At 42.3% G+C, this 18220-nt stretch overlaps 1 protein-coding gene across 3 annotated transcripts in view; it reads left to right on the top strand.

Moving 5' to 3' along the window:
• Positions 1-17892, top strand: part of C1QTNF6 (C1q and TNF related 6) — a 151660-nt gene extending 133768 nt beyond the window's left edge. For all 3 annotated transcript variants that reach the window (XM_033929889.1, XM_033929887.1, XM_033929888.1), the window contains 2 exons: positions 11658-11907; positions 15429-17892. In XM_033929889.1, coding sequence (XP_033785780.1) covers positions 11664-11907; positions 15429-15979 — 795 coding nt within the window. In that variant the 5' untranslated portion in view covers positions 11658-11663 and the 3' untranslated portion in view covers positions 15980-17892. The remainder of the gene's footprint in view (positions 1-11657; positions 11908-15428) is intronic.
• The last annotated feature ends 328 nt before the right edge of the window (positions 17893-18220 follow it).

The following is an 18220-nucleotide window of genomic DNA, read 5'->3' as shown; positions in this document are numbered from 1 at the left end:
ATCACAAAACAGAAAATAAAATTATTTTTTCTACCTTTTGTTGTCTGGTCATTATTCAAATCTTGTTGTTCCCAGGCTCTAGTTGTCTTCTGATAACTTGCTTGCCAGGGTCTCCTTCTTTCTCCGTGCTAACCATCCATCTTCTATCTCTGTCCTCCCCTTCCATTTCCCTTTCCTCCCCCAGAGGTCTGGCATCTTTCCCTTTTTTCATCTCCATCCACAGATCTACCTTTTCTCAACTACCCTTTCATCCAGCATCTCTCCCTACTTCCCCACCACCCCAGGGTCCACCATCTCTCCCTTTCTTTTCACAACTACCCTCCTATCCAGTATCTCTATCCCCCCTCCACACCATCTCTTGTGTCCAACTTCTCTCCCTTTCTGTTCCTTCCCTCCTTAAATCCCTTTGTCCACCATCTTTCCCCCTCTCCATTATTTCTTCCCCCCAAAGTCTGGCATATGCACATCTCTTTGAACCCCCCCTTCCCTCCCTCCGTGTACTTCTACACCAGGGCCCCCCTCCCCGGAAGGCCTGCACCCCACCCCTGAAGGCCTATACCACCATCCCTGAAGACTTCTGCCACAACCCCTGAAGGCCTGCCCCCCCTTGAAGACCTGTCCCCCCCCCTTTAAAGGCCTATGCCACCATCCATGAAGGCCTGTACCACTCCCAAAAGACTGTGTACCTCCCCCCCCAGAGGCCTGCGTGTTCCCCCTGGCCTCCTGCGCATCCATTTACATAATATCAGCAGCCTGCAGAGAAGATTGCTGGTGTTAGCGATCTGTGCAAGCTGCCATAGGTCTTTGGAGCTGTTTCCTCTGCCACGGTCCCACCCCTCCTCTGACATCAGAGGCAGGATCGCAGCAAAGGAAACAGCTCCGAAGGCCTATGGCAGCTTGCAAAGATCACTAGCACCAACGATCTTCTCTGCAGGCTGCTGATATTAGGTAAATGGATGTGCGGGAGGCCAAGGGGGAAGCTGGAAACCAGCACTTCCTAACTTACCCCCCCCCCCGCCCTCTAAAGCAGGTGTGGCAGCGGCCGGCCAGAAAGAGACAGCGCTGCCGCTCCTGCTTTAGGGGGAGAGGGGGGAGGGTCAGTTACCGAATCGGGAGGCCAATGTTTTTTTGTTTTAAATCAATTCGAATCGATTCACACGAAGTAAATCGGTGAACCGATTCGAATCGTGAATTGGGCAACACTACTACATATAGCTTGCCACTTCTTTCCCGCACCCCTCCAGTATTTCACTAACCCTATCCTCTTCCCCCAACCAGTATGTGCCCTTTTTAATTGATCCCCTCCTTCCATCATGTGCCCTCTTTCTTTACTCTTTCCATCCAGCATCTTCTTCTCTCTCTGTCCTCTAACTTCCATCCTATGTCTGCTCCTTTTGTCCACTTCCTTTCTGTGTTCTGGCATCTCTCTCTCTCCTTCCCATTCCAGTGGTCTGACATCTCTCTTCCCTCCCAATGTAACATTTTTCCCTCCCTCTTCTCCACCACTATTATGCCCAACAATTCTCCCTCTTTCTTCCTTTCCCCATATACATCATCTCTCTTTCCCTGTCATGCCACACACCTATGTTCAACAATTCTCTGTTCCTTTTCCCTCCCCCACTGGCAGCATTTCTTTCTCTCCCTTCCCACTATTCCACCTGTGCAGCATCTCTCTTTTCTTCCTTTCCTAACCCCCCCCCCCAGTTTGTGCATTTGTCTTTCCCAACCCTCTCCCAGTATGTGCATTATCTGTCTTTCCCAACCCCCTGAGCATCTGTCCTTCCTGCCTTCCCAACTCCCTACCTCATGCACCCAACATCTCCCTTCCAGGCTCTGTACCCATCCCCCTTCCTCCCCTATCAGACTCTGCATCCCGCCCCCTCCCAGATTTTACACCCAGCCCCCTCCCTTCCCAGACTCTGCACCGAGCCACCCCCTGTCAGACTCTGCACCCAGCCCCCCCTGTCGGACTCTGCACCCAGCCCCCTTCCTTCCCTTCCTCTCTCCTCCCATCAGACTCTGCTCCCAGCCACCCCCTCCATGTCAGACTCTGCTCCCTTCCCCTATCAGACTCTGCATCCAGCCCCCCCATTTGATTCTGCTCCCAGACCCCTTCCCTCGCGCTCTTGCTCTGCACCCTGCTCCATTATCCTACCTCCTCTGGCCTGGTGGTCCAGAGGTGCAGCGGGCAGGAGCCCATTGCTAACCCAGCCAGTCGCGGCTGGTTTCTTCTGCCGCTGAGCGTCAATGAGCAGGAGCGTGATTTAATGCTCTTGCTCGGCGCTCAGCAGCTTCTTTGATTGGCTCCCGTGAATTCTCATGAATCTCAAGAATTCATGGGAGCCAGTCAAAAAAGCCGCTGAGCGCTGAGCATGAGCGCCAAAGTGCGCTCCCGCTCATTGCTGAAGAAACCAGCTGCGACCGACCGAGTTTTAATTTTTTCATTCATTTATTTAGCCCATCTTCCCAAAGGAGCCCAGAATGGATTGCAAGAGTACATTCACAGTATAAACAGGGCAAACTTTGGTGGGAAAAACAAACTTGGTGCACTGCACCTCCGGACCACCAGGGATAAAAAGTAAGTGGGTAAGTGGCAATTTTTGGGGAGGCCCTGTGGTGTGTCCCCCCCATCCCCCCATTCTGATGCCTATGGATATACTGTCTTCTTGTGGTAGATCCAAAGCAGTTTACATATTAATACAGGTACTTTCTCTGTCCTTAGAGAGCTCACAGTCTAAGTTTTTGTACTTAGGGCAATGGAAAGATTAAGTGGCTTGTTACTGGTACAAGGAGCTATAGTGGGAATCAAACCCAGTTCCCCAGGTTCTCTACTGACTACATTAACCATCAGGCTACTCCTGCCCACAGAGCAAGGCATAGGGACTCACTGTTTTTTGTTTTTTTTTATTGAATTTTTTTTTTTACACGGAAATTTCCGTGTAAGTGTTTGGTAACTTTTCATGATAAAGATTACGTATTTTTTGATCCCATTCAATTAGAGTATTTTCTTGAACATTCTAAGTAACCTCCCTTTTGTAAGTTGGGGTAGAATTTTCCTTTCTTGGTTATGATAATTTCAATGAAAATAGGAGTTTAAATAGTTAAATGCCTCTATAAAATTAAGGGTATGGTTATCCCTTATTGATTACCAAATTTTATGTTGTTATGTAATGTAATTCTTTCTCCTCAATGATGTGGGCTTGATGGGATTTCTGATTTTCTATGACTGATTTAAGTTGTATTAAGAAATAATATTTCTATATTTTGTGTGTGTGTAAATTCCCATATCCTGTATACTTGTTTAGATATGTTAAAAAATTTCAATTAAAAAAAGGGACTCACTGTTTACCACCCCTTCTCTAGCAATACCTTGGGAGCAATGATGCAACCTCTGCTTCAACTCCTTCCTTTCATAGTTCATCCAACAGAAAAGCTAACAAACTTTCACTATTTTCTGAGTCAGACGTCATATTAATTTTGCTTAGAGTGGCAAATTGCAACATTGGTACTGAGCATATAAGAGAATGGATAAATGGTGTCTGTTATTTAATTGTGACCCAGGCTACTAAAATGCCCTACTAAGTGAATATTATATGCCTCAGCTATTAACTCAAAAGCTAATGGCCAAAAGTGCAGTTACCCTGGTAGCACATCAAAATCAGACAATTTTCAGACAATTTTCGCAAACAGATGTTCTCTAAGTGGATGATACTTCAGTGTAGTTTACAACTGAAGTGATTTTCTGCAATATTTCACCCAGTTCTGCACGGCTGTTGAGTAGCTGGTTGCATCCCGTGAATTATGTAGAGTCCAAACAGCAAACAGTGCAACTCTCTTCGCCAGAATGCATAGACCTGCTCTGTGGCCTGCCATAGATAGACCACAGTCTGCACAAAACTCAACCAGAAATCACAAGAAATGTTTTTGCACTCTCTAAAGCCTTTCAGCATGCTGAATATTCCCTATGCTGTTTCTGTTCAAGAAGTAGGGGCCATTACTTCTGTTCTCCTGCAACTGCATTACTGCCAATAGGGGGTAGTGTTTCAATATTGTGTTTTCAATTGCTAGGAGCAGGCAGGATCCCTGCAGTCCTGCAGAGCTTGTCTGTCCCATATAATTGAAAATGTAGTTAAACAGCATCCCCTACTTGCAGAATTGTAAGTGGAGGACTCCTGCTCAGTGGATTCACTACCAAATATAATAGTGTCATAAGAACATAAGAACATAAGTAGTCGCCTCCGCCAGGGCAGACCAGAGGTCCATCCCGCCCAGCGGTCCGCTCACGCGGCGGCCCATCAGGCATATTGCCTGAGCAGCAGTCCCTGACTAATTTTATACCTACCTCTACATTTATCTCTAAACCTTCCACTGCTCTTATCTGTACCCCTCAATCCCTTTGTCCTCCAGGAACCTATCCAGGTCTTCCTTGAAACCCTGTACTGTGCTATTTCCTATCACGGCTTCCGGAAGGGTGTTCCATGTGTCCACCACCCTCTGTGTGAAAAAAAATTTCCTTGCGTTTGTTCTAAACCTGTCCCCCTTCAATTTCATCGAGTGGCCCCTTGTTTTTGTGGTTTCTTTCAAATTGAAAAATCTGTCCTTGTCAACCTTTTCGATGCCCCTCAGGATCTTGAAGGTCTCTATCATGTCTCCTCTGAGTCTCCGCTTCTCCAGGGAGAACAGCCCCAGCTTTTTCAGTCTGTCAGTGTATGTAAGGTTTTCCACACCCTTAATCAGTTTAGTTGCTCTTCTCTGGACTCCCTCAAGCATTGCCATGTCCTTTTTGAGGTACGGTGACCAGTACTGTACACAGTATTCCAGATGGGGGCGCACCATAGCCCGGTACAATGGCAGGATGACTTCCTTCGTTCTGGTCGAGATACCCTTCTTAATGATACCTAGCATTTGGTTTGCTTTCCTCGAGGCTGTGGTGCACTGTGCTGACGCCTTCAATGTCGTGTCTACCATCACTCCCAGGTCTCTTTCCAGCTTACTGACCCCTAGCATTGTTCCCCCCATTTTGTAAGTGAACATCAGGTTCCTTTTCCCTACATGCATGACCTTGCACTTCCCCACGTTGAAGCTCATTTGCCACTTTTTTGCCCATTCTTCCAGTGTCGTAAGATCCCTTTGGAGATCCTCGCAATCTACCGTGGTTTCAACCCTGCTGAATAGTTTGGTATCATCAGCGAATTTGATGACCTCACATTTTGTTCCCGCCTCCAGGTCGTCGATGAATATGTTAAATAGGAGCGGTCCCAGCACCGACCCTTGAGGAACCCCGCTCGTGACCCCTTGCCAGTCCTCCTATATATAACTCCTATATATAACTCATGAAAGTCAACACATGTACATAACTTCTCTTTGTACTGACATCAGTTTTGAGAGCATAAGCAGGGAGTGCATTTCAGTCTTGCCACCAGTTTGGTTTCCTGATCAATTGCTATTGCCTTGATCTGAGAGAGTTGTAAGCTTATTTTCCATACTGACTGCAGTTTTTAAAAATCAGTGTTTGCAACAGAATGAGGATCCCTAGACTAAATCTGGTTTCATAAAGGTAAAGGGGATGGGACTTCTATACTGCTTTTTCTGTGTGGTTTACACCAGTGGTTCCCAACCCTGTCCTGGAGGACCACCAGGCCAATCGGGTTTTCAAGCTAGCCCTAATGAATATGCATAGAGCAGATTTGTATGCCTGTCACTTCCATTATATGCAAATCTCTCTCATGCATATTCATTAAGGCTAGCCTGAAAACCCGATTGGCCTGGTGGTCCTCCAGGACAGGGTTGGGAACCACTGGTTTACACAATCAAAGCAGCTTACATATTTTAGGCAGATACTTATTTTGTACCTGGGGCAATGAAGTGTTAAGTGACTTGCCCAAATCACAAGGACCCGCAGTGGGAATTGGACTCACCACCTCAAGGTGCTGAGGCAGCTGCTCTAACCACTAGGCCATTCCACCACTCCTCAAAAGAAGCTCTTTCCACCCATGCAGAGATGACCCAGGCTCTCTTAAACTGCATTTGTTGAGGTACAGGATGCAGTTTTATGCACTGGAAAAATGGCATTGGTGGAGGCTGACCTGGTTCCTGCATGTTGAGCTGTATCAGTTGAGGCACTGGGGATAGGGTTGCTAGACGTCCGGATGGCTTTTCAAAACCCAGCACTTTGTCCAGGTTTAGAAAAGCCTCCTCAAGTCACATCAGGCAGGGAGGAAGTTCGCATATGCACAAACTTCCTCCCTGCCCGATGCAATTTGTGGACAAGAGCAGGCAGCAGGGGGCAGGGCTAGGGCAGGACTGGGAGCGGTATTAGAGTGGAACTGGGTGGGCCTGGGGGTGGATCTAGGGGGTCCGTATTTTCCAATTTGGAAAATCTGGCAACCCTAATTGGGGAGCCAGCAGGAGATTGATGAAGGCCTGGAACAGCTCATACATTGCTAGCTGCCGACTTCTGTGTTTACAATCTCCATACAAAAAAGAGAAATAATCACTTCAGATATGCTGAAGGGAAAAAGAACTCAATGAGAAGATTAAACAGAAACCCCAGCATGAAATATGCTTCCATAAACTCTCTATGAGTATTGCTCAACAGTGTTCAGAGTCTTTGCTTGACCCTAATACGTGGTGTCTTCACTTCAAAAACTCTGAGCCCTGTAGAACAGTGGTCTCAAACTCCAACCCTTTGCAGGGCCACATTTTGGATTTGTAGGTACTTGGAGGGCCTCAGAAAACATAGTTAATGCTTTATTAAAGAAATGATAATTATGCATGAGGTAAAACTCTTTATAGTTTATAAAACTTTCCTTTTGGCTAAGTCTTAATAATAATATTGTCATTTATAGCTAAAGAGACACACGATCAAGAAACTTTTATTTTACTTTTGTGATTATGATAAACATGATAAACATATGGAGGGCCTCAAAATAGTACCTGGCGGGCCGCAAGTTTGAGACCACAGCAGTTTAACAATGCTCACAGCAAGTTTATGGAAGCAAATTTTACGCTGGGGATTCTGTTTTACAGTTTCCCTGACATTCGGACATAGCCACGTGACCTCACAGGAGTAAGACCAAAGTGGGTCATGCCCCTTTGGTGACCCTCAGGTGGATTTTGGTGATTTCAATACCATGATGGTGAAAGAAAGGTTAAAATTAAAACTGCATCAATTTACTGTATTTCAATTATTGGTCCTATGGATAAATATATTGTTTCAACTGTGGAGGTGAGTACTACAGCCTGACCAGTCTCTTCTCCTCAGTCGGCCTAAAGTCTGGGGTCTTCTACCTCTATTGAGAGGCTCCCTACCCCAGTGCTTATGAAATATATTACTGGAATTTGGGATATGAGTCATAGGGAACAGATTCTCCTGTTGATGCCTCTACTCAGAAGATACCTGCAAATCCCAGAGATACCTTCTGATACATAAACCTATTACATTCCCAATAGGTGGGTCTGACATTTCTCTGGTACTTCTACCCCAGCTGATGTGCCCCTTAAGGATATTAGGAATTTGCTTTCTAATAACAGCTTGCTTATGAAAGGTACTGTAGAAATTTTTACATCAAACGATTGCATATCAGGCAGCCAGGCAGGATTGCGAGTTACGTATCTTGTTTGCTTCCTTAGGCTCCTATTTGCACTTTCAAAAACTATTGAAAACATCTTTGTTTGTAAGATTTGGGGGAAATTAATGATTAAGTCACAAATTCTGTAATTCGCTGTTTTGTACAGTCTCTTGCTTATGTAAACCGCATTGATCTGGAAGGTTTTGCAGTCTATAAATGTACTGTAATGTAATGTAATCAAAATGTAAGTTTTCCCACGATGCTGTGAGGAAATTTCCAGAGATCGATATCAAGTTACGAAAGACTGAAGAAACTTATGATACTTTTGTATCTTAGCTTTCCACTATGCAATCATTGGGAGCTGCATGTGTTAAAGATAATCTCCACAGGCAATTAGAAGCTTTGGAAAATTAACTTAGGGCATGTAATCTTAGGTTGTTGTATTTTCCTCAGATCCATCTTCTTTCTGCCTTGATCTTGTTTAAAAATGACCTGAATTAAGTATTGCAATGGCTTGATACTGATACAATTTTCATTTTTAAGATATTTTATATTTCCTGTGAATCTATTCAACTAGAGCAGGGGTGTCAAAGTCACTCCTCGAGGGCCGCAATCCAGTCGGGTTTTCAGAATTCCCCAATGAATATACATGAGATCTTTTAGCATACAATGAAAGCAGTGCATGCAAATAGATCTCATGCATATTTATTGGGGAAATCCTGAAAATCCGACTGGATTGTGGCCCTCGAGGAGGGACTTTGACACTCCTGACCTAGAGGGAAGCTAAGAGGTGATGGTCCTACAATATCAAATGTAATACAGTTCATGGAGTCTTCATATAATACAATGGAGAAACATAGACACAAATGGCCCATCCAGTCTTCCCTTCCACACCATCCACTAACTCCTCTTCTCCCTAAGAGATCCCACATTCCTGTCCCATACTATCTTAAAATCAGAAACAGTTTTTATCTCTACCACCTCCACCGGGAGACTATTCCATGCATCTACCATCCTTTCTGTAAAAAAGTGTTTTCTTACGCTACTCCTGAGCCTATCACCGCTTAACTTAATCATATGCCCTCTCCTTCCGGAGTTTTCCTTCATTTGAAAAAGCCTCTCCTCCTGTACATTAATGCTAAGGAGATATTTAAATGTCTCTATCATATCCCCTCTCTCCCAGCTTTTATACAGAGCATATATATTAAATTCTCTAAGTCTGGGCCCATAAGATTTATGAAAAAGCCATGAACTAATTTTGTAGCAGCTCTCTGGACCATCCTCATTATTTCTTTTTGAAGGTGCAGTCTCCAGCATTGCACACAGTATTCCAAATGGGGCAACTCTAGTGTAGCATTTATGACTGCAGTTTGTAAGACTTATTTTTCTAAAAAGGTGAATTGTGATCTAATGTTTCAATGACTCCCCAATTAAGAGGGAAACAGTTTTTGCAACTTAAGTCTAGAGTTTGGGCTATTGGTGCAGCATTTTTCTTGTGTTTTCCATGTCGACATTTTATTTCTTAACAAAGACTTAAGTGTGTGTATAACGAGCTGGAAATATTCTTGATGAATAAGCAGTGAATAATTAGAGAAGGAATAGGGGGAGGTTTTTGCCACTTTCCTTGTAAATTGAATAATAGGGTTCCTAACTCATGTCAGCTTTCTGTGATGTGGTGTATATACTGTATATTTGATTTTCTATCCTTGCATGGTAAGATTTGTGTTGCTTTTAATAAGCAGTAATATATATTTCCTTTAGCTGAATTGGCAAAATTAATAGAATGACCTTGGCTTCCCAACATACGCCATGTAAACAGTTTCCAAATGTTTGTCAAAGTTTATTTAGCTTCATGCTTTTGCTGGACAATACTTGCAGACATATGAAGTACATTTTGTTTTTGGGTTTCCCATTCTTGTGGAAAACACTGGTGTTCAAGCATTTTTCTTTCTTTGTTTCTCATTCATAACTGAGGCAATAGAAGTAGATGTGCTCTTCAAGAAGGATAGGCTTCATTAAAATTTCTCCGTGGTACAATTATAATAGAATTATTAGTAATTAGTAAACTAGTTGTTTTCACAAGCTATGAAGAAGCCCAAAGAAAAAAACCTGATAAAGTACTTAAAAGATGCAAGAAACAGGTAGGGTTTTATTAGTGTGGAGATCGGGGAATTCAACTGCTGGTAATGCCCTATTTCTTGCATCTTCACAAGCTATGAAGACATGTGAACTTCTACCCCTCAAGTTCACCCCCTCACCTTCTCTTTGAGGTGCACTGATAGATCTCCATCTGTCAACAGCTTGGAAGAGGAGAGATATGATGGAGGCCTACAAAATCCTGAGTGGTATAGAACAAATCGATTTTTTACTCTTTCAAAAAGTACTAGGGATGCTCAATGAAATTACAAGGTAATACTTTTAAAAAGAATAGGAGAAAATATTTTATCAATCAATGAATAGTTAAGGTCCAGAACTCATTACCAGATGATGCGGTAACAGCATTTAGGGCCAAATTCTATAAACAGTGTCCCAATTGTAGGTGGCGGTAGGCGGCCTACCACTGTCTAACTAGCCAATTGGAATACACGTTTTAAAATAAAAACACCCTGAAGCAGGCTGCCTACACTGTAGGCATTTTCCCTAGGGCCGCAATAGGCGCCTGAAATGTAGGCAAGCAAAATGCGGATCTGCATTTCAAAAAGATGCAGCCACTGAGTCGATCATGGCAAGGGAATCTCCTTGCCACAGCAGAGAATCTGTCCTCCCCCGCCTACAAAATTGGCTGGAAGGATTTATGCCCCCTCCCTCCTCCCAGAATACCCGAAGCCCCCTAAATGTCTGCAGCAGGAAGATTGCCCAATTCCTCCTTCCGTTGCCACCCTCCGAGGCATTCCCCGGCAAGAGGGGTGCCTACTCCCTCCTGCCAGAACCCCCCTGAAGACATGCCCACACCCTGACACCCCCAAGCCCACCTGGACTCTCGCATACCTATTTCTTGCAGGCCGGCTGGAGAGATGCTTACTCCACAGAATGGCAGGCTTCGGGGGTATCTCTCCTGCCGGTTGATTTTGCGGCTGGGGGGGTTTCCGGCTGTGGCTACTGAACTGATCGCGAAAGGGAGATTCCCTTGCCACGATCAGCTCAGTAGCAATGCAATTTTCTAATCGGCGCCTATGACATGGACACTGGTTAGAGAATTGGGGTGGTTAGGTGGGGTTAGGCATCTGTATGCGTCCTATACAGAATTGTCCCCTCACTGAATGAGCATATAAGCACCAGAAGAGTGACTTTGCGTGTGTCTATGAAAAATGAGAACATGCATGTGTCTAAAGAGTGAGAGTGCATTTGTGTGTGTGTGTGTGTATGTCTGTGTTTGCACGCTCTTCTGTGTCTCTAGTGGGGACAAACTCATATAAATGGAGCTTACATTTGAAATATTGGGTTGGAAATATTTAATATTAATTACCGAAATTCCACAGCTGTTACGTTTGTTAGAACTTCATTCCCATCCTTTACCCTCCTCTTTTACAAAAGTGCGGAAGAGGATTTTAGTGTTAGCTGGTCCGCTGAAAGCTCTGTGCTGCTTCGACGGTCATAAAGTTTCTATATCAATAGCCATTCAAACAATCCTATAGTCTAAATACTGACCCAGGCTATTCAATTTATAAATCTGAACTAAAACCTGCAGCAATAAAACTAATAGGCATCAAAAAATTTTTGTAAATTTCCCCCCTTCCCCCCCCCCCTCTTTTTACAAAACTTCACCCTGGAACACCCACAAAATAGCTGGTTTTGGATTGGTGACTAACCAGTCATTTTCAGCAGCCCTCTCCAGTTAAGAGTTGCTGAAAATGCCCAGGAAGCCTTGGATAAGTGATTTAAATGGCCATGAACCTCTCCCAACCATTTAAATCATTTTGAATATTGGGCACTAAATGTTATATACTGGTCTAGTTACTCTCATGTATTTACATGTCAATAAACTATTGTTTTTACCATATCATATTCATGCAATTTAATAGTGTTCCTCACTAAGCTGTATGTGTTCAGTTTCACGGATACTGATTTTTACTGTTTGCACTCCAGGTCACTATGGTAACAGCTACCCTCCTGACTTACTTGGGCCTGTTTGTTTTACCAATATTCGTTATTGGGGCTCCTTCCAATGAGCCTTTGTCTATAGAACCTCCAGTGACCTCAGGTGACTGCAAACGATGCTGTGACCCTGAAGAACCCCCTTCTCCAACAACAGAGGCTCGTACCACAGCTGGATACCATCCCTTGCCATACCTAGTGCCAGAGGTCCGACCTTACATCAACATCACTATTCTCAAGGGTGAGTATTTGTTTTAGTGACTCATAATATGAAGGCTTTCATATTTTTTCAGGCAGACATATCACTAAACATGGAAAGAGACAGCTTACTATGACATGCTCCAACTATCTCTGCTGTTCTCTAAAAAGCTTACTTTCCACTAAAAGTTGTTGGATTCGATGAGACTGTAAGATGGGGTAGGCAATTTTGATTCTTTAATACAAACTTAACATAAATAAATAAACTCACAGTTCAATTGCTCTAAATAATTTTTGTTTTCTACAAAGAACACACTCTACCAGCACATCCTAGAGGTAAGGATAGCCACACTTTGCGGAGGATAATATTGTATTCTAGACAGCCAACTAAGTTATATTTAGACCAGCAGATTTAAACATGAAACCAAATGCTTTTCTAAGGCCATGTACTATCTAAAATGGAGCCTGAACTCAGAACACACAAGAGAAGCTGGCTGGTGAGGAGAGACTTCAGTCCACCAAGCATACAGCAATGCACACTGGGAGCTTGAGTTAAAGAAAAAATTCTGTTTACATATTTCAATACGAGCAATCTGCCCCTATGAATGTGGGGGCAGAACGGATTGTGTTTTTGCTTCTGCTGCCCTCTGCTACTTTGCTAGCTCTCAAGAGGGTTAAAAAATGTGAGAACTGCCATTTTCCATTGCTTGTGAGAATACAAAAGTGCTTATTCTCAAGTTTTCAACCCTCTTGTAGAGTCAGCCAAGAAGCAGAGAATTGTGGAAGCAAAGGCACAAGCTCTCATCCCTCTGTGCCACAAAGAGTGTTGAAGCTGGGACAAAGAAAGGCTGATGCTGAGGTTGGAAAGGGGGTTGCAGCTGGAAGAAGGGGGATAATGATGTTGTTGGGGCTGGAAGAAGGTGATCTGGAAGAAGGGGAACTGATAGCATTGCTGGGGTTTGGAGTAGGAGAGCTTTGGCTGATTCTAGGGCCGGACATAGATAGCCTGATGCTGAGTCTGGCACTAAACTAGAAGAAGGGGGTTTGATGCTGTTGCAGGGCTGGAAGTAGGGGCGCTATAACTGGATGATGCTATTGGTAGGGCTTGAAAAATGGGGGCTGATACTGTATTGATGCTGGAGCAGGGAGAAGAGGGTTGATACTGAGGTTGGGACTGGAAGGCGAGGGGCTAGTATTGGGACATGGAACTGACACTAAAAATTGCGGTTTGGGTTATTGAATAAAATCCACCTAAAACCCCCCCCCCCAAGAAAAATATGTTTTTTGTGATGCAGGTATACCAATAAACTTGTAGAGATCGATATTCAAAGCAATTTAAACTGCCAGGAGAGGCTCCTAGCCACTTAACATGTTTATTCAGAGCTAAACAAGGGCATTCAGCTGCACATAACTGGTTAATACCACTGCATATCCATGGATAGCACCTAAACTGAAACCGGCTAATTTGTAGGCCATCTAGGGATGGAGCAGGCACTTAGGTGGTTGTGCCGATATTCAGCATTTAACTGTATGAGGTAAATGCACTCCTGTCTTTATGCAGCTCACCTTATACAATTAATTGCTGAATATTGCACTTAACCACAACGGTGTAGGCTGGCCACATATGCCTGAATATTCAATGCCGGAACCTGGCCATTGTCCAACATTGAATAACCAGGGATAATGTTGACAGAGGCAAAAAAAAAAAAATAGCTGACTGCCGCTGGCTGAATATTTATCCCTCATTTTTCTGATCAAGGCAAAGCACCTAATTGACTCAAAAATAAAACTCTACAATTCCAAATGATAAATATTTAAGATCAGAAACTCTAATTATAATATGCTATTTTGTATGTGATATTGAAAGCAACCAGGATGAATAAATCCCCTAAATCTATAACACGTATCAAATATTGTCTGCACAATTTTGGTCATGTACCCAAATTGAGTGTGCAATTTAATTGAATAATAAGCTAAATTTGCACTGATAATTGGCATTTTAAGAAACAATTGATACTAATTAGAATCAATTAAGGGTTATGCATGTACATTTAGGCATGGGATCCATGTCTAAATTTTATGAGTCAAAAAATAGGGCACCAAAATGGGTGGGTCATGGGCAGATTAGAGGCCAGATTCTGTATAAGATGCCACAAAAAAAAAGGAATCCAACGAAATCTGCAGTAAACCAAGCAGCAAGCAAAAAACAAAACGCAAACTGCAGACTATGTACAGGATGCAGGCATTGTTTATTATACCGTTAATAAAATGCAGTGAATATACAACCTTATTACCAACCAAGGGACCCGACACGGTCCGCGTTTCGGATAACACGCCTTCCTCAGGGGTCCATGGTGGATAAGGTATTGAAACAAACCGCAATAAAAAGGTATCAAACAAGTCCGATGCTAGAAATAAATGTGCATTTTATTAACGGTATAATAAACAATACCTGCATCCTGTACATAGTCTGCAGTTTGTGTTTTGTTATCTGTATAAGATGCCTACATTTGGTGCCATTAGACACCCTAATTGAGGATGCCTATCGAAGTCTAACTTCTGAATCCATGTTCAACTTTGAAAAAAAAAAAATTGGTATGGTTATTGACCATGCCAGTTTTTAGCCAATCAAAAAAAATTAAATGGAGCAATTAAGAGTTTGGCGCTGAATTCTTAGAATGCCTAGTGACGTCTAAGTGAAAGTGCCCACTGATACCTACCTGAAAAGTAGGCATTGTTAAGGAGTGGAGAATAGGCATGGTTGACTTAGGTATCATTAGGAGTTTGAGTTAGGCACCAGTAAATTAGGCCAAGTAAAACCTGGCTTAATATATCCATGCCTACCCCTAGGATGCCTAGCGATTAATTGACAACCACACTGAGTGGCACCTACATTGTAGGCATGCTTAGGCACATTTTATAGAATCTGGTCCTAAGTGCATTCCTCTAAATTACGTACAAACTCGTAATTACAGAATTAGCAATTTAGTAATTGGTATTTGCACCATGTTTTCATTGGCCATATCTAGATTTATTTTTTTTTATTTTCAATAATTTATATTCCGCATATCCTACAATTCTATGTGTATAACAAATTATTCAGGTACTCAAGCATTATTCCCTAACTGTCCAGTGGGCTCCCACTCTATCTAATGTACCTGGGCCAATGGGGATTAAGTGACTTGCCCAGGGTCACAAGGAGCAGCGTGGGATTTGAACCCACAACCTCACCACTGCACCACACACTCTCACCCATTTAGTTGCAGTTCCCGGGCGTAAGCTGTATTCTATAAACTGTACCTAACTTTAAGCACAGTTTATAGAATAACACTTTTTTCAGCATTGATTTCTTTTAGGTGTAATATTTAGAATTAGTCCAAAGTGTCTAGAAAACCAGAGATGAAAATGAAAGGGTGAATTTGAGTTGTATGACTGCAGTTCTTTCTCAAAGGTATGATGCAGAGAGATGAACTGAACTTGAAACACCTCTCATTAACATCTTAGAGAGTTGAACTATTTAATAGTTGGATTTCCTATAATGGGGCACATTATTTTTTTCCACAGGGGATAAAGGGGAAAGAGGAGACAGAGGAATCCATGGGAAGCTGGGAAAAGAAGGTCCACCAGGCCAACGAGGTCCTCAAGGACCTAAAGGTAATAAGGGTCAGATGGGCATACCAGGAGACCCTTGCAAGCAGCATTATGGTGCATTCTCTGTGGGGCGTAAAAAGGCACTTCATAGCAGTGAGTACTATCAGACCCTTGTTTTTGACACAGTCTTTGTGAATCTCTATGGCCATTTCAACATGTTCAAAGGGAAGTTCTACTGCTATGTGCCTGGAATCTACTTCTTCAGCCTCAACATCCATACCTGGAACTTCAAAGAGACCTATATGCATATCATGTGTAACGACCAGGAGAAAGTGATCCTCTATGCTCAGCCCAGCGACCGAAGCATCATGCAAAGCCAGAGCCTGATGCTGGAGCTGCAGGAGAATGATGAAATTTGGGTGCGCCTGTATAAACGCGAGCGTGAGAATGCCATCTACAGTGATGATGTGGACATTTATATTACCTTCAGTGGTTACCTAATTAAACCCAACATTGAACCTTAATGCTCCTATCTACCCTCCCTCCTTTGCTTTATCTCTTTTCCCAACTATCTTCCCTGCTCAAAATTACTACATTGTGCAATAATAGAGATAGATCAGGGTAAAAAAAACCCAAATAGGTGCTAGTAAGGGTCCCCTTGGAAGTTGTGAGTGGTTGAAGGTATTCTGTGAATTATGGTTCTACAACATGTCAAATGAAATGCAAGGTTTGACTCTGTTGGAGTTTAACCATGGATTTGCTTTATTTTTCCATAAGATGGTCATGTGACCCAGGTTAGTCCTGATACACGCCTCCAGTTCTGATCCTTCCTTTGTATCTAAGTCCATAAATTAAACGGTGGAAACTAGAACTGGTTCAAATTATCAGGATTGAATGACGCCAGGTGGAAAATTTATATTGGATTAGATTTATTAATTTGATATACTGCTGTTGACAACCAGGAAGTAAGTGGTTAACAATATAAGCAAGTTAACAAGAAAAAAAATATTACATCATTAAAAGACAAATACAAAACCAAAAGATCTTACCCCCTCTTCTACAAAGCCGCACTGGCAGCAGCTGTGTGGTAACGGCCCTGAAGCCCTTTAAATCTCGATAGGCTTTGGGGATGTTACCACATGGCTGCTGCCAGCGCGGCTTTGTAGAAACAAATAAAAATAATTCTAAAGCTTAGATCATAATCAAACAGCCTTCAAAATAGCAATTACATAAAATACAACTGAAATTAGATCGATTTAATCCTCTTACAAAAAGTTAAATAAGAGCGATCACCATGAAAACTACTTTATAATGAATTCCAAAGAGTTGGACCAGCATAAGAAAATCCTACTTCTTGTAGATGACAATTTAATTAATTTCATACCTGGCAGTTTGAATAGATCTCTTTATGAAGAACGCAAGGGTCTAGCTGGTAGATATCTTGACAAATATTAAGGTTGACCGATGTTACATGCTTTGAACATCAGGCAGAGCAACTTGAATTCTAGACGTTTACAAATAGGCAACCAGTATAGGTCATACAGAACTGGATAACCTGCAAATGTTGCAGCTTGTTTTTACTAAGACCAATAAAACAACTATTACAATACTTAAAATGATTTGTTATGAAGGCAAGAATTAATTTGGTCCGATTCTCTTTGGTCAAAAAGGAACTTAATTGATGTAACAAGCATAAGTAATAAAAATAAGCCCTTACGCATGGCTAATTTAGATCTTGAAGCTCAACTGGTCATCACACCGCACACCCTAAGTAGCTAAATTAATAGAAAGAGAAAGTTGTTGACAATTTAAAATAGGCAGAACTTTAAAATCCTTTTTGTTTCCAAGAAATCCACATTGCTGAAGATTTACTAACATTTAAAACAAGATTATTTGCCGATAGCCAGTCAGTTATTTGACCAAGGCTGACATTAAAATCAGACGTGGCTACATTCTGGTTGTCATTCAAAAACACAATGATCTGGATGTCATCCACAAAGAAATGAAAGTGTGTTCCCCAGGAGTCCAGGAGTCTCACAAGTGATTCCAAGTACAAATTAAAGAGAGTTGAAGATGATAAAAGATCCTTGTGGGATCCCTGAAACAAGGGGACCTGTAAGAGATAGAGTGCTTTTCCAATGTACCGAGCAAAAACGTCTTGAAAAATAGGATGCAAACCATTTGAGAACTGTTGGTTTTATACCCATGTCGGAAAGTCTAAGAAGTAACTTATTGTGAAAAACAGTGTCAAATGCTGCAGTTAGATCCAATTGAACCCAAGAGGTATCATACCTCAAAACTCCCTTGATTAGAATGGTATCCATTATCTCTAATAACAAAGATTCTATATTGTGGTTACTTGAAAATCCTGACTGACGAGGATACAAAAATTTATTTTTATTAAAATCCTGGCAGAACTAGTGTTATTTCACATGAAGATCGGGCTATTATTTTTTAAAATTGTAGTGGGGGTTGAGATCATGTTTCTTGCATGGATTAAGTTTCTCTTATATATGCACATAGGCTCGGATTTGTCTGTGAATCGTCATTACTTAATTTTAAAGGCACTCACTCAATGACCATGCAAATGTAATTCTACTCTCACCTCACTAAAGAGATAGCTACCACAGGGTGATTACTTTGGACAAAGATAGCGGTACATTCATTGAGCACAAAGGGAGTGTCAAAGGGAGAGGGAATAGAAGCCCACAGTTGAAATACATTGATGGATGCGTGCTGCCTTACAAGATACTTTATCTAAAAAA

The sequence above is a fragment of the Geotrypetes seraphini genome, chromosome 2, assembly GCF_902459505.1.
Source record: "Geotrypetes seraphini chromosome 2, aGeoSer1.1, whole genome shotgun sequence".
Classification (NCBI taxonomy): Eukaryota; Metazoa; Chordata; class Amphibia; order Gymnophiona; family Dermophiidae; genus Geotrypetes; species Geotrypetes seraphini.
Note: the sequence above shows the minus strand (reverse complement) of the source record. Positions and strands in the feature narration are given on the sequence as shown.